Genomic DNA, 16137 nt, shown 5'->3' on the forward strand with positions numbered 1-16137 from the left:
CGATGTGTAGGCGACGGGATACGTTATCGTTACCTGGCAACCTCCCCGTCGAAACTGCGGGCTCGGTAAACACAACACGTCTGCCGCGCTGCAAACGGTGAACATATGAAACAACTGACGAACCAGGAAATAACTCTGTTTTAGTCAATTGAAAAAAAAAAAGTTGTTTTGACGCCGTTTTTTCTGAGCATGTGCTATTAAGAGATTACTTCCTTCCGATTGTAGCGTAGATCACCGACATGGCTTTCGCCAAGAAAAAAGACGCTATTTGATTTAATTGACTTCAGGGGAATCCCCTCCACAGCGCGAATCTTTACTCTGACGCCTTTTCCGACAGCTTCTCAAGTACGCGTGAATGAACTTGCGCTACCAATATTTGATTTGATGTGTTTATTTTAGTTTCTGTCATTAGTTAAATTGGAAAACCCAGGTCTGAACCTTACAACTACCTCTTTGATTCACGTGAAAACTTTTTTTCAACCACTTGTGCTGAAAGTAATATAAAACTCGAAAAGATACAAAGCAAAATTTTCTGTGCATTGGGTCAGTCGCGTGATGCTCTTACGCATAAAAAAACTGGAAGCAGCTCGTAATAAGCTGGATTGTGAAAAGAATTAAGTAGGCAAGCTAGTTCTCAAGACGAAATTGTAACTGGAAAAAAAAAAAGAATGATTTCTATCGATGAATACGTCTTAAACTTTTTGCCAATAATTCTCTCGTCCGGTGTGGCCTTCGATTATAGTCTAACGACGCTTCAGAGCGTTTTATTATTATCATTATTTACCCTAATAATTTACCTATTTTATCTATTTGTTCTACAATTCATTTTGCCATCGTTTTGCTATCGTTTGCCCGTAAACTGGCGAGAAAATGAATAATGCAATTCTGTTTTCTCCTTCCTGCGGTGCGAAAAGCAAAACGTCGGAATATTTTCATCCCAGGAAAATTCATGAGACACCTTTACGAAGTAGCTCTATCTTTTATGAGGCCACTAAAGCTAGTTAAAGTTACGAAATGCTGTTCGTGATCGTCCAAAAATCGGTTTTGAGAAAAAGCGTCTTTCCCAACATAATTCCAAATTGAATATCAGCTAACATTCCATCCTATGTACAATAGTAGATAACAATTTTCACAAAAGTTGTAACTTTCGTATTGTTTTTGTCGACTTTTTCGCTTGGGCTGATAATCTTAACAAACCTAGACGTTTCCCCCAACAAGGCTGGACTTTCTAGGGGAATTCTCAGGAGTCAATCAAAATCATCTTTATGAAAAATGATTTTTTCACGTTCAGAATATTTCCAGTTGGAGAAGATAAATATGGATTAGGTGTTTTCGATCGGATCAGTCGAATTGATGACGTCCATAATATGCGATTAAAACCATGCTTATTTTAAGCCTTTGTGGGCTGGAATCATATACGATTGAAAAATAAAATGTTTTTATCATTTTATGCCGTGGTAAACGTCCTTTAGGTGGTAATTAATCGGTATTTTTCCAAGATCGGATAAGACAGGTCGCATGTTTTGCCAAAATTAAAAGTTACATAATCTGCGGGGGCGTCCCTGCGTGGCGGGAAAATATCAGGGGCGAATCTATCCACGAGAGTAACTGGCGCCATCTTCTTCGTTTCGAATTTAACCTTCTGAAAGTTGGACCTCATTTACGGCTTCGTTGTTCGTTTATAGGGATCTTCGAAAATCAGAAGTGTAAGTACGAGACCTCGTCTAATTACTTAGTTGAGCTTTCACCAATAACCAACGTGGACCACGGAGATTTTTGCCTTTGAATGCCTTCCTTTGTTTTCGTACTGCCGGCAGAGTAGTGAAAGCGTTTATTTCGAAGGCTTCAGTTAACAGACGACGAACGGCTTAACTTTGGATACAGAAGGTCTGCTTTCCACGAAATATTTAGAACGATACCAAGCGCTTTTGTTTACGCTTCGAACGTAGGCATACAGAGTGGTTTTAAGTGCTTTTGCGTCGGGTGAACTTAAAGAAATTCAACAACTTCAGTTATCTTGTACGCCATTATCGGTTGGCCATTGTTCGTCAAGCCGGAATTAGTTCTTGCCGTTGCCGCGTTGGTATGAAAACAGTTGCAGTTGAATCGAAAGGGGATCGACGATCTAAGTGGTTGATTTTTACCAGAAAACATTGGTAAGGACGTTTCCCTCGCCAGAGTTGATTTCATTTTGGGTTTCACTGTTATAACGGCAAAGCGGATTCACCAAACGCTGTCGTGTTCGGTGTCGCCATTTTAAACGAACGGGCTTGGTGTGGTCAGATTGCTTCGTAGTTCACTGCATTTTGAAATCGCTGCCTTTTCTCTTTCGTTGTGAAGACGTCTTTTTATTTCGAAGGGAAAATAAACATATCACACGACCGGAGACTCAGATCGTGCGACGGAATTGGAGGACTTCACTTTTAAAAACTTGGTCTTTGAATGTTGGCGTGCGGGCCGTCTTTACGAGCAAGACATACTGCTGTAAGCGTCTTTTGCGGAAGAATAATCAATTTCCCCAAAGACTTCTCCTAAATTTGTCTTATTGACGAAATATGTTTTGATACAACAAACAAACCATGGTAAACGTGAGAGAACTTATCGACAACCTTCGGGCGACTAAACCGCCATACGAATGTCCTTTATGCCAGAAGATTTACAAGAGTTATAGTGGAATAGAATATCATTTGCGTGTTTTTAAACACGATGGCACTGATGTTGTGGGAACTACTCCGACTACTTCGAAAAAGGGAAAAGGTCGTGGTAGGAAAAGTGTTAAAAACAAGAAACCGCCGCCATCGCCACCAACCTTGAGTGTTCCGAGAGAGACGCTAACTTATGCTCAAGCGCAGAAAATTGTTGAGGTGGAAATCGAAGGTTTTCCTCACAGAATCCACATAAATGATCAATTGGATGTTGTGGATAGTGAGGAAATTTCTCAACCGGAGCCAGAAAAATCAGAGGATGCCTTTGAAACGATGATGATCAAGCCGCTTACCAGTTTAAAATCGAAGAATGATCAGTCTAACGAGAACAATAACAGAATTAGCTTACCGAGTGCGGAGTACAGCGAGAAAATGGAATCGGGGTTCAGACACCCCGATGCACCTACCAGACCGACCGCTTACTTCCGATTTATCGAGCAGACCACGGAAGAACTTGACGAAATGGTAGAATATGATATGGATGAAGAAGATTATGTGTGGTTAGATACGATTAACGACAAGCGAAAAGCTGAAGGAATTGCGCCAGTGTCTCAAGAAATATTTGAAACTCTTATGGACAGATTGGAGAAAGAGTCTTACTTTGAGAGTCAAACTAACTGTGACCCAAACCAGTACATAGATGAAGATGCTGTGTGTTGTATTTGTAACGATGGAGAGTGTCAAAACAGTAACGCAATCCTCTTCTGTGACATGTGTAATTTAGCCGTCCATCAAGAATGTTATGGTGTGCCATACATTCCCGAGGGACAATGGCTGTGCCGTCGATGTCTGCAGTCACCATCTAGAGCTGTGGACTGTGTTCTTTGCCCAAACAAGACTGGTGCTTTTAAACAGACGGACACTGGAAAATGGGGGCATGTTGTATGTGCATTGTGGATTCCTGAGGTTTGTTTTGCAAACACAGTTTTCCTGGAACCTATAGACTCCATTGAAAATATTCCTCAAGCTCGATGGAAGCTCACTTGTTACATCTGTAAGCGTCGACATGGTGCGTGCATCCAGTGTTTTAAAACAAACTGCTATACAGCTTTTCATGTTACATGTGCACAGCAAGCAGGCTTGTACATGAAGATTGAACCGGTGAAAGGTGAAAATGGCCAGGTGACAGTTCGAAAGACAGCTTTTTGCGATGTTCACACACCAACTAACTCTGAAGCAGGAAGAGAGGAGGAGAACAGTGAAGATGAAGTAAAGGAAAAAACAAACATTTCTAAGACAAAGACCCCAAGCAAAACTCCTGCAAAAATAACCAGCAAGTCTGCCAAATCAGCAAAATCCAAACGCAGCATCAAAAAGTTCAGGAAACTGTTGGCAGAGAAGAAAACCACAGCAGTTCCAATTGTTAATATTCCTTTTATACCAGCTCACAGGTAAGTTTCCTTTGTAATGTTTTGACACTGATCACAAATGTAATCACAGAAATGTGAACTTTTCTTTTGAAAATTGTACTTCACTACATCTGATGTATAGCAACCGTTGATAATCTACGACAGCCATATTTTTTTTTTGTTTTGAATTTTGATTTTTATGTTGAATAAGAATTACTGAATTACTGCTGAAAAATACCAGATTTTTATCAAGTTTCATAGTCGCCAAAAATATATCTACATATAGATATTAGCTTTGGCTTGCATGTGCAGGAAAAGGCCGAATGAAAATGAGTGTAGATTTTACTTTATCTTCTGAACTTAAGAGAGATTATGTTGAATAAGAAAAAAGATGTCTACACCAGGTATTAAGCTGTATAATCAATCAGATTAGACACCCACTTTGATGAGATTTGATGCTAAATTTTACTGAATTGTTTTCAAGTTTTCATTTTCTATGGCTAGCTATGTCAGTGACAAAGTAGGAAAACATTAGAGTGATTGGCTCCCGAGTTATCAAAGGTCTTTTAATAAACTAGAAAGGAAAAAACCTCCTGTGTTCACATGGTGTAAGCATTTGACATACTGCTTATTTAGTTTTCATTTAGACTGTTAGATAATTTTTGCCTCATCTGCGATGTTTTTGTTTGATTGGGAACTAAAAGAATTGGACAGTTTATTTGATGTGGCTTCCAACCAATAACAGTTAATAATTTATTCACACCTTAGGTTACCAGACATGAAAATTATAACTGAATAGGTCTCCATGGCTTTTGAAATATTGCACCAGTAACTTGTCTTAAGGTTGTCATTTTTTGAGCAAGAATTTTGTCAGGGGAACGGGTTCCTTTTGAAACATCATATCAAGTACAGCTGTCCTTTGGCTATTAAGAATATGTGCACCATTTTTGTCCTTTGTTACGTAAATTTGTCCATCCAAAACTGCAATTATGTGTCTGATAATAGCCCTGTATTGTGGAACTTAGACTGACAATGAATGTTTTGCCTTTGATTTCTTTTTTTTTTTTTTACAAAATTGTCTTTTTCTCATTTAAGTCAGGATTAAAACTTTGAAGTGAAAATTTGTGCAGTCACCATTCATTGTAGGTAGCAAATTTAGTGTGTGCTGCTTTCTTTGAAGGAAATTTTTGAACAAGAAGCTTCTTATCAATAAATGGCAGTATATTTTATCACTCATGTACACTTGTTGGAAATCTTGCCATTTTTCCAGCCATTATCTTTCAGGGTTTGTATTAAGATCATAATGACACCCTAACAGTTTACACCCAAACTTTGGACCGCATTTTTTCCTTTGTTTTTTTCTCTACAATTTCTGACATGCTGCAAAGGAGAATTTGTCTAACAATCAAGAGCTACAATGTACTTTAGTTGATGATCATTTCCTTTATTCTTGTGACTCAATGTGTGATTTAGGGGTGACATTGTTAGGAGAAATTAGATGTTAGTCACTCCTAGTTGTCAAAGGGCCACTAAGAACAGTTTTTGGGCTTTTTTTACATGACTTCCAGGCTCAGTAAGATTGTGGGACGTGTGGCTATGGCACGCAAGGCTCAGTTTATTCAGAGTCTTCAAAGCTATTGGATGTTGAAACGGCAGTCCAGGAATGGAGTTCCATTGTTGAGAAGACTTCAGGCCAGCCATCAAAGTCAGAAAGCTGGTGCTGATGAAGTATGAAACTCTTATTACTGTCTCTTCTACTTTTTTTAATTGCAATTTTGGGCGAATTACATGATCATCAGTGGTAAATGTTTTGATTTTGTTTCCCAGTCAAGTGAAAGGTCACTCAGGATCAAAGCTATGAAGGAGCAGTTACACTTCTGGCAACGTCTCCGGCATGACTTGGAGAGAGCACGTCTGTTGGTGGAGTTGATCAGAAAGAGAGAGAAGCTAAAACGGGAACAAGTAAGTTTCTCCAGGGTTTCTTCCAATTTGACATGAAAAGCAATGAGTTATCCTAGAGGAGTTATCACTTAAAGTATCTGGTCTCAGAAATCAGGGTACGCAGCTCTTTTAAAAACAAAAGGTCATCCAAGTCGCACACAGGCAAAAGTAGGTGGTCTGTGGTATGTGGGTTCTGCGATATAGTGCAGCATGGCTTTTCTAGTCTTGGACTAAAAATTAGTTATAACAGTAATCTTCTATTTTGGCATTGTTTTGGTCTGGAGAAAAGGGTTTGGAAAGCACTTTGTTAGTTTTTATGCATTATGCTTTGTCCAGAAAAAGGAATGTTAATAATATAATTGCCCCTGTATGAAGAGGCACTGTGTTGAGCTATCACTCTCTTTTAAGCAGTCGGTTCTTAACCTATTAATGGCCGCAGCTTTTGTGGAAAACTGTGTTTTGAAGCTAGTCGAGCAGATTTCGGGTCACTGTTGTGGTTTTAAAAGCTCAAACTTACCAAAAACCCCTTGACAGCCCGTGCACTCGACGGCCTTTCGATCCAAATTCAAAATGGCGGCCTGAAAAATCTCGGGCACACACAGAAAGCAAAATTTCAACATAGTTTTTGGGTTGAAAAGTCATGCCCCACTTAGGACTTTTACTTTTCTCTCTTTCTCCTGCCCTTTTTTTTCCCTTCTCCTTGCCTGAAGTCTCTTCTCACTTGCTGGAAATTGAGTAGGCTTCATTTTGGTGTAGAGATTTTTCAGAAACTACTCATTATTTTCAAAGCACATGCACAGAAAGGTAGGTGGGTAGTGAAACACGATTTTCGTGCAGATTTTCAGGTCAAAGTGACATGGTTTTTTGGCTATTCCTCCAATCTCCTTTACTCAATTGCGCTCATTCTGGTATTGTCTGTAAGATATTTTCAACCTGTTCAAGTGCGTGCTCAAATTCGTGCTCCAGGGTTAAAAGTGATGATGTCACAAGGCGTAGAAAGGGTGTGGGTCCCCATGGGGCGCATATGGGCGCACTAGATGTCAATAGGTTAAAGTCTGGAAATGTTGCACAGTAATTACTGTAATCTTCACTTCTTTTATATGGTCACATTTATCAAATAGTCATGGTTACCCTTTACTGAGTCCCAGTGGCCCTTTTGTATCATTTTTGTATCATTTTTGCCTATAATGAATAAAGAATATATCTTTCAAGTAAAATCTAATCTATATTTATCTCCAGAAATCAATGTGGGCTGTGTTCAGGCCTTGACACTACCTTTTCAACTTACTAGTCATATGATTATTGAAAACTGAGATGTTACAACAGTTTTAGTTTGTTTACTAGCCAAACTGACAAGTGGAAATAAAAACCATTAGCCAAAACTGTTTTTTACTAGTCTGTGGCTAGTTGGCTACCATTAGTGTCGAGCCCTGAGAATTTTTGTAGCAAATTTTTGTATATTAAGCGGTCAAATATGGCATAAAATAACATTCTTTTTTCTGTGGAACCCATGTTAAGCAGCTACCAGGCCATTTCTAGTGGGTACCTGTCAGAAATGTTTCTTCTGACAATATACTCACGACTCACTTTCAATTGAATAAACTGAACAATTTTATTCGGACTTCTCTAAGTTTTTCTAACTCTCTCTCTCTATGTGCTTTTTTCTCGTATCCCATAATGTTTTTCTTTCATTCCCAGCCTCCGTGGCTATGCTAGCTAGGGATGCCTGACTAATCTTACGATTAAGCATAAACAAACAAATCAATACGGCTTAAACTTAACATAATTTCAACAGTAACAGTTTAATACAGGGTTGACTGTATACAGAACTACATATGGACCCTGTGGTGTAATAATCTTACAAACAAAGAAATGCAGAAATACATAAGCAGTCAGAATAATCATGAAATCACCTAGAAAGAAAGTCTACCTGTAGGCTCACACAAGAGCCTGTGTAGCAGTTTTGTTAAGTAACATCACAGCAAACCCTTAAGAACCATAAAATAACATTTTATTTTAAATATTTCTATCTCCTGACTGATCAGGTGAAAGTCAAACAGCACGTGGTGGACCTGCAGTTGCAGCCACTGAACATTGTTCTTAGGAAAACCCTTGAGCTCTTGCAGACTAAAGACCCTGGAGAAATCTTTGCAGAGCCTGTTGATACTGATGAGGTATGAGCGTAGAATCGGGAAAAAATAAAAGAACTTCACTGCATAGGATTTTCTTGTATACCAGTTTACCTCCCAGATGTGTGAAAATTCTCCACCCAAGAAGAGTAGTCAATAAGAGCCAAAAGCGCTGATTAGTGACTGTAGTCTGCCTTCATAGCATGCTGTGTTTGCCTTATTTTGCTCTAATATTGCAGATGAAAGATTTTCTTTATGCAAGATTTGTACAGCAACCACTTCCCAAGGCTCCATCCTTGTCCCTGCAATTTTGTTTTGATACTTCACCAATCCACTCCCACAATCTCATTAGCAATTCTCCTTACTGTCTGCTACACAATTCTTATGATATTAGTGTGGAGAATTTGGTATTGGATCAACTGATAATTCCCTAATTGCTGTTTGTCTATATTCTCATCACTTGCCCGTGTGATATTGTAAAGAGAACTTCTGTCTTGATCAGTAGTGGGAGTTAACAGGTTAACTAATTCCATAAGGTAATGTTTGGGTTTTGAAGAGAGATGTTCATGTATGTGTAATTATCAAATCTAGGAAATGAAAAGTTGATGGAGTAATTTAGAGGCAGCTTTGCTGTGAAGACTTTTCATACAATTTTGGTACTGAAAGAAGTTGTTTTAGTCATCCTGTCTTGAATATTAGAGACAAAGAAAAAAACTCTTAGTCTTCATGAGGAGCCCATGTTCCACCACTTAGCAACAGAGAATTTGTCAGTGAGGCAGACATTGACTAGGTTCATTCATGACAGGCGTCCTCAAGGCTGTGGTCTAGCAGTGCCCAGTGGCCCTTGGCACCTTACTTTTGCTCTTGGGCAACTCAGGAATTTTAGTTTTTTCATACATAGCATATGCTAGGCACACTGGGTTTCACAGTTTCAGAGCACTGGGCCCGATTCAATTTTCTTTGGAGCACAGCCTTGGACCTGTTTACTGCTAGGATCAGAAACTTTGAAAGATGCGCGTGGGTGGCATTGCTAAGTTTTCCTCAATCCTTAGGTCACTGACTACCTGGAAGTTATAGACGAACCAATGGACTTCTCAACAATATCAAAGCGTATTGATGATAATCACTACACCACAATGGAGCAGTTTGAACGGGATTTTAATCTGGTCATTGGCAACTGTTTGAGATATAATGCTCCAGACACTATATACTACCGTGCAGCACTCAAAATGCGAGATCAGGGGCGTCCCATTGTACGTGCGGCCAGGAGGCAAGTGGAGCGGGCTGGTATAGACCCAGTTACAGGTCTTCACACGGAGGAGCCACCGACACTTGCAGATAGGGAACCTACCGAGGAAGGTATTGAAAAAACTAATAGAAATGGTTATGGTTATGAATATGATAAAAATAATAATAATAATGATAATGAAATGGGAGACACAACTGTTGAGAACATTTTTGAGAAGAGATTAAGTGATAAAAATGGTGATAAAAAATGATATGGACCCTTTCACTTCCAAGATCATCAGTACTTCCCCTTACTACCTGCCGTACAATTCTCATGATGTTAGTCGGGAGAATTTGGTAGTAGGTCAACTAATAATCCCCCCTTTTGCAATTTTTCTTTATTTTCATCTCTTGTCTGCTTGAGTTTGTATTGATATCGTGAGGATAGATTCTGTCTCGGTCACTCATGCTGCGGATGATGATGATGATGATGATGATAACTATTTGCCTCCAGCAGCAGGTGTAAGTGAGAACTGTTAGAGAACTTAAGCAGCTTGGTGCGAAAGCCCTAGCTGCAAATAACGTCGCCAAAGGGGAGGCGGGAGGGTCGAAAATTCCTTACACTTTACCGGCCTGGATATTTTTTGCGAAATGCCCAAAATCTAAGCAGCGCAATCATTAATTCCCGAGGTATTGCACGTGGAAACTCGGCATGATATTACATGACTAGCTTCCAACGAGCAGAGTTACGTATTCCACGGCCGTTGTAATTCTGCAGCATATTTACGAAAGAAGTAATGAGATTTGTCTTTTTTCTGATTTCAGTGAATTTTTATTTAAATTTTAACTCTGCTAGTATTATTTATGATAGAGTATGTAATGTTGAACTTTCGATAGCAGTAGGGTGTACATGTACCATGATAAAGTTCTTAAGAATGTTATCTTCTCTGTTGGTTTAGATTTCGTCCTAACAGAGGAACAGAGAAGGGACATGACTCTGGAGGAGCAGTTGAAAGATCTGCAAGAGAAACTGGACATGACTCAAGCTATTAAACATGGAGGTCAGATTTGTGACATAATTGGTCAATGTTTGCCCCTGACGACGATCCCAGAAACCCTTGCGCAGTACTTTTTATTAACATTGATCCTCTGAATAGCGATTTAACTGAAGGATAACGTTATCCACTCTTAGAACAACTGTGTCCAGGGGCCCGTTTCTCGAAAGTCCCGGTAACTTAACGGGCCCGAAGCCATCTTTTAAAATAAAAATTTAAAAGATGGGAAAGCAGGTTATGACATCCAAACAAGTCCTTTTTGTTTCTTTAGCTGATAGTTTTATTGTATTGTTTTCAAAACTTTTGAAATTCCCATCTTGAATGACATCTTTTCATAACGCAGTTTAGTAAAAAATAGATTTGACCTTCTTTTATTTCTTCTTTGTTGAGCTAACCGCCTCCCAGTTAGCTCAATGGATAGAGCGCTGGACTGTTGTGCGGGAGGTTGAGGGTTCAAGCCCCGGCCGGACCAACACTCAAGGTCTTAAAATAATTGAGAAGAATATGCTACCTTTCTTTAACATTAAGAAATGGTTAGATATCCTAGTCTTCTCGGTTAGGGACGATCAAATGGAGGTCCCGTCTCCTACAGGGTTAGGGGTAGGAGACGTTAATTACCCATGCACGAGATTACTGTGTGATGGATGTCCTCTCCTGGGGTGGGATGGGTGGAATTTATTGGGTGGACTACTCGCATGGTTCGCATATGTTCCGTCCTAGTCCTACCCTACTGCGGTAATGCAGTGAAAATGGTTAGAAAAAAAGGAAAAAGTTTGAAAGCTTTTTTTACAAATTAGCTCTCTCCTTTTTTCAGGAGTTAGAGCTACAAGGGTGCGAATGTTACGTAAGGAAATAGCGCTTGTTAGGAGGAAACTTAACCAAGGGAAGAGACATCTGTCAGAATCAAGTGGTTTGTGATTTTCTTATTTGTTGTTTATTCTTTGACGCAGTGCGAGCCTCTTGTCGTGAACAATCGTGTTAGAGGATTTTGTGATGTTTTGCAAAGAGGACCCCAAACTTAGTGTTGAATATGTATCGTTAACTTGTTTAGAGTTTATTGTTATCACATTTCCCTACGTAATGTTATGTAACTAGTATTATTAATGAATTCGGTTATTCATGTTATTCAGTTTAGGTGAAGTTAGGTTAGTGGTTGTGTATCTCGCGATTAAAGTTTTGTTCGCGGTTTGTTTTTTAACGATGTCTTTTTACTCAAACACAACGGAGTTCTTTTTCATTTCTACAGCATTCATTCAATCCTTCACACCCTTTAATTCCTAGAAGAGATCAACACATAACTTCTCCCTATCATATCCGTTCAATATCCTGCAACAAACGGGTAATGAGAATACTCAAACTAATCCGGTATAAGCTGTAATCTTGATCTGACACCAAATTCTTGGAACTGCTTTACAAAGGAAATGTGGAGCAGCTAGAGGGGAGAATTAGCAATTAGATCTGTGAAGTTAGATAGCTTACATTAGGACTGCGTGAATGTTAGTACTTCATTGAAATATTCGCGGAAAAGTTATCGTAACGATAGTCTACCAACTGTTATCGTTTTTCAAGTTAAGCACGAGGGTCTTCAAACTTGATTCAAAGCGAAAACTTTCTTTGCAGAAAGTGCTTCAGAAAAGTAATAAAAACGTGAACAGAGATTTTTTTATGCTGATCTTGGCTTTGTTGTTGTGTTTAGCTGGCGGCCTGGACGGATCCATCCTCAGCGAGACTTGTCTATCACCACTGGAATACGAAGAGCCGTTGAAGAAATTCAGACCTATTGACGAGAACGACTCTCTGAACGGCACACAGCCCACCAAGAATCTGGACACTGAAGAACATCGATTGGCAGGGGACAGCCTCCTTAATAGTAGAGCTACTGCCAACCCCAGCCCTGGGACGAGCCGGCGCAGCGGGATCTTGTTCAACAAGGGAAGGCACAGGGCCAGGCGGAATCTTTCGTCGGGCGCCGACAAGTTCCCGTTTGATATTCTGCCACCAGTGAATCACATGTTGAAGACAGCAGACTCAGATAGAACGCTTGACCCTGTTAGTACGGAATGCCAAGTGACTGAGAATCTGCCTACGGATGAAGTAGGGGAAGAAGATACAGTGTTCGAGGACAGGCATCATCCAGCTCCCAAAGAGGAAAAGAGACCTCAAAAACGACACTCAACAGACAATGATACTATTTATGTACCAAAGAAGACGTATAAAACAGAACTCGGTAAACTGATCGAAGACGCTACCCTACCCATGTTTGACACGCACTTCGCGTTTGCGACGAATGGTCTGCGGCAGCGGTCGAATCGGTCGTACACCAGTGGATCCGAGTCGGACATAAGCGATGTTAGAGTGAATGGCATTCGGGCTTCTCGAGAATTGTGTCGGAAGTTGTCGGTATTTTCCGAAGATGAAGAGCTAAGCACCGATACGGAAAACAGTTCGGCTGACAATCGTGTAATGAACGGACCAGTGGATGGTAGGAAGGAAAAGAAACCCGCGCCAAGACCTCGAAAGACGACGTCGGATTCGGATATTGCTGATCTTCCTCCTCTGCAACCGCTGGATTTGGTTTGGGCAAAGTGCCGTGGATACCCATCCTATCCGGCGCTGGTAAGTACTTTTTTCGGGGGCAGTTATCTTGTTGCGTTATTGTGGATGGGTTTAGTATAAAACCGAGCAAAATAATAAATGGCGCAGTGGTAGCGGCAGAGCGAAAACCAGGGGGGCTCGGTCGGGTCATAACGCGACCCGGCAGAGGCTTCACTCGTCAGTCCTCGCTAATATGAATGTAGTTTAGTATGTGCGATATTGAGACAAGCGGCCCTAGGCTTGTTTGAATGTGCGAGTAAGGTCAAGATAATTTGTTTTTGTTCACTGAGTTGATGAGCGAATTTGCTACCGAAAAGAGTTTCTAGGCTGCCGTTTCGAGCGTTGGCTCTTCGTCAGAGCGAATGGCGGAATTGTGGGTTGTGTTTGTGTTTATATGCAGAAAATGGAACTCTTCAGTTATTGTAAGACCCTGAGTGCTGGACCAGTCTGGGGCTTGAACCCTCCACCTCCCGCACGGCAGTCCGGTGCTCCACAACCTGAGCTAACCACGTGGTTAAATTCGCACTGTTTACTTTCGTGCTCGTTAGACAAACTGAAAGCATTAAAAACAATTACTCTTTAGCGAGTGTGAGTATGATATAGGACTGCCGTCACACCCTAAGATCAGTGTGCGTATTCTTCATACCGTTCTCTGCAGATTTCTTATGACACTGACAAGGAGAATTCGTTTGACAATCAAGAGCTTCTGTTGAGGTTCTCTTCAATTTCAATTTTCACAGCCTCGTAAATACATGTTATATATACGTACAAAACAGTTTAGTATATTTTACTGTTACTTTTATTTTATTTTTTCTTATCATCACAATTACTCATTTATTGAAATTCACGTGCATCAAATTTATTTAAGAAATCAATTTCTGCCCTATTTCGCTTTGTGTCCTCGACTTGTCGTCGTAATCCGGTCGGAATTTCCGCCTTATGTACAGTTCTCGGCTGGAGAACTGATGAGTACACCTTAAGGGGTGGTGATGATGCATAGTAGGGTAGGGTAGGGTAGGGTGATTGGTAGTAAACAAACAGTATTACAGGCTCATTTCATTTATTTACTCTGTTATGAATAGATAATCAATCCTCGCACGAAGAAAGGTTTCCTGCACCATGGCGTGCCCATTCCTGTTCCACCCGAGGATGTGTTGAAGGATAGGGCCATTACCGACGAACATCTCTATCTTGTGCTGTTTTTCGACGCCAGACGAACTTGGTAAGATTTATTTATCGAAGTCCAAAATCCCCTCAATATTTTGACTCGTATTGCTTGTAATGTCTGTAATATCCTGTTTACTACGCCCGCTGCGATGGGTTAGTTTATAGAGTACAGATCACCAGCAATTAAATCTGGCCATGTTTCCTTAAAAAAAAGGGAAGAAAAACGCTTTACTCGAGCCCAGTGTCCCACTCAGCTGGGGTTTATCCGGTTTCCTTAATATGAAGCGACCTGGAGTATTTTTACCCCCCCCCCCCCCCCTCTAGCATTGTGCCAGGCTTCCCTGACTACTCGCCATTCCCATTTTTACCCCTGAGTGGAGAAAGGCACTTTGAGATTAAAGCGTCAAGACAACGCATTGATCCGGACAGGTTTCGACCCAGGACTTCTCATTTCAGCGGTACAGCGCACAAACCATTAGGTTGCTGCGTGTTCTACCCTTTACGAAATCTCTGTAATTTATCGCGAATTGGGAAAGGCGCTGGTAAGTTCATTTTCGCATTTGGTTGGATTAGAAGGCCGTGCGTGTTCTCTAGTTTTCTCACAGAGCGATGTGATGGAAAATCAATTTGATCCTAGGTCACTCTCGGCACTGACTGACTTGATAATTATTTTAACGCTTGGGATTTTTCTGACTTAAGGCAATGGCTACCGCGTCACAAACTCGAACCACTGGGCGAACATAATGAAAGAGACCAGAACAAGTTACAGGAAGGTCGGAAGACGTCCATGAGGAAATCTGTCATGCAGGCCTACCATCGGGCCATAGTTCACCGAAACCAAGTGGAAAGGGGTGACTCGCGGGACTCCGACGACGACGATGGTGATTACGAAGATGCCGACAACAACGACGAAGACCAGCGAGTTAATGAGAATGGTAACGAGGTCGAGGACGAGGAGAGTGACAATGAAGTTGACGACATCGGTGAATGCGAACTAGAAGAAAATGGATTTGTTTAGGAGCTGTTTTTATTGTCACTGTTTGTTAGATTTGTTGCTAGTCGTTTCCATTGGATTGATTTTAGATGGGATGTAGCTCAGATACAGTTTAGAGGGCCTCCTACAAAATATATTTTCTTCGCATGAAAATAAATCCTTTCGCGGCTAATCCTTATCGATACGAGAGTGCACCCGTTCACATGCAATTTTTTATGCTACAAAGTTTGACATCCAGGAGTTTATGAAGTGTTTTTCTTTTTTTTTAATTTTGACTTTGATTCAAAATGACACTGGAACAAAGGCAACTGAGGGTTTTTTCGATAGAAAATGCATCCAGATGCCCTATGGCAAGCAATAAAGTACATGTTATCATTCTAAAACGTCGCACCACAAATTTGATTTGTACAATTGTATTTATACGTAGAAAGCAAATCAATCTGTAAATGTTCTACTATTTTTTCTGAGACAAACGTTTTTTAACAAATCGAGTGAAACCCGTGGAAGTTATTGCTTTGTGTATCTACCCTTCATTCGTGTTGTATATCTTGTAAATCTGTACAACCCAGGGTCAATAAACTCGTCTACTGTGATATTGTTGCTGTTTGGTTTGAGTGTAACGGCGCGCCTCGGGTGTCAAAAAACAAAAACCGGAAGTTATTATAATAGCCAATCCTAGTAAAGTTGAATATCGCGAGCAGCGAATAAAAACCATCTACTCATCAAATGCCTCAAGCGCGGGAAAATGTGGCTGAGCAAGTTAAAATCCATTCATTTAATTGGTTGAGAAGGGATGAGAATTTAAGACTTGGCAGAGTGCTGAGTAAAACCAATGCAATTGAAGTAACATCACCAAGACAGCCTCCTTGTGCGCTCGTACAGATCTGTAACACTCGCTCACAAGGGACACAAAGGCGTTGACCTCTTACAATGCGACTGCAGTTTTTCCAAAACTGAATTTCATTTTACTTTTTT

General features: G+C 40.5%; 1 protein-coding gene across 2 annotated transcripts; it reads left to right on the forward strand.

The window, feature by feature from the left end:
• Nucleotides 1-1598: 1598 nt before the first annotated feature.
• On the forward strand, nucleotides 1599-15755 carry LOC111343369 (peregrin). 2 transcript variants are annotated; one of them, XM_022950536.2, is made up of 10 exons: nucleotides 1599-4096; nucleotides 5623-5782; nucleotides 5882-6016; nucleotides 8041-8169; nucleotides 9177-9483; nucleotides 10311-10412; nucleotides 11221-11316; nucleotides 12103-13022; nucleotides 14084-14223; nucleotides 14868-15755. In XM_022950536.2, the coding sequence occupies exons 1-10, from the start codon at nucleotides 2580-2582 to the stop codon at nucleotides 15184-15186; spliced, it is 3825 nt and encodes a 1274-aa protein (XP_022806271.2). In that variant the 5' UTR covers nucleotides 1599-2579; the 3' UTR covers nucleotides 15187-15755. The 2 variants fall into 2 exon arrangements, with proteins under 2 accessions (XP_022806271.2, XP_088617621.1); XM_088761495.1 differs by having other exon boundaries at nucleotides 2434-4096; nucleotides 8032-8169.
• Nucleotides 15756-16137: the final 382 nt, after the last annotated feature.

The sequence above is a fragment of the Stylophora pistillata genome, chromosome 5, assembly GCF_964205215.1.
Source record: "Stylophora pistillata chromosome 5, jaStyPist1.2, whole genome shotgun sequence".
Taxonomy (NCBI): domain Eukaryota; kingdom Metazoa; phylum Cnidaria; class Anthozoa; order Scleractinia; family Pocilloporidae; genus Stylophora; species Stylophora pistillata.

Coding starts and splice junctions, on each gene's coding strand:
- LOC111343369 (XM_088761495.1), top strand. CDS start 2,580: ATGGTAAACGTGAGAGAACTTATCGACAACCTTCGGGCGACTAAACCG. Junction 8,170..9,176: donor AGCCTGTTGATACTGATGAG/GTATGAGCGTAG, acceptor CTCAATCCTTAG/GTCACTGACTACCTGGAAGT. Junction 11,317..12,102: donor ACATCTGTCAGAATCAAGTG/GTTTGTGATTTT, acceptor TGTTGTGTTTAG/CTGGCGGCCTGGACGGATCC.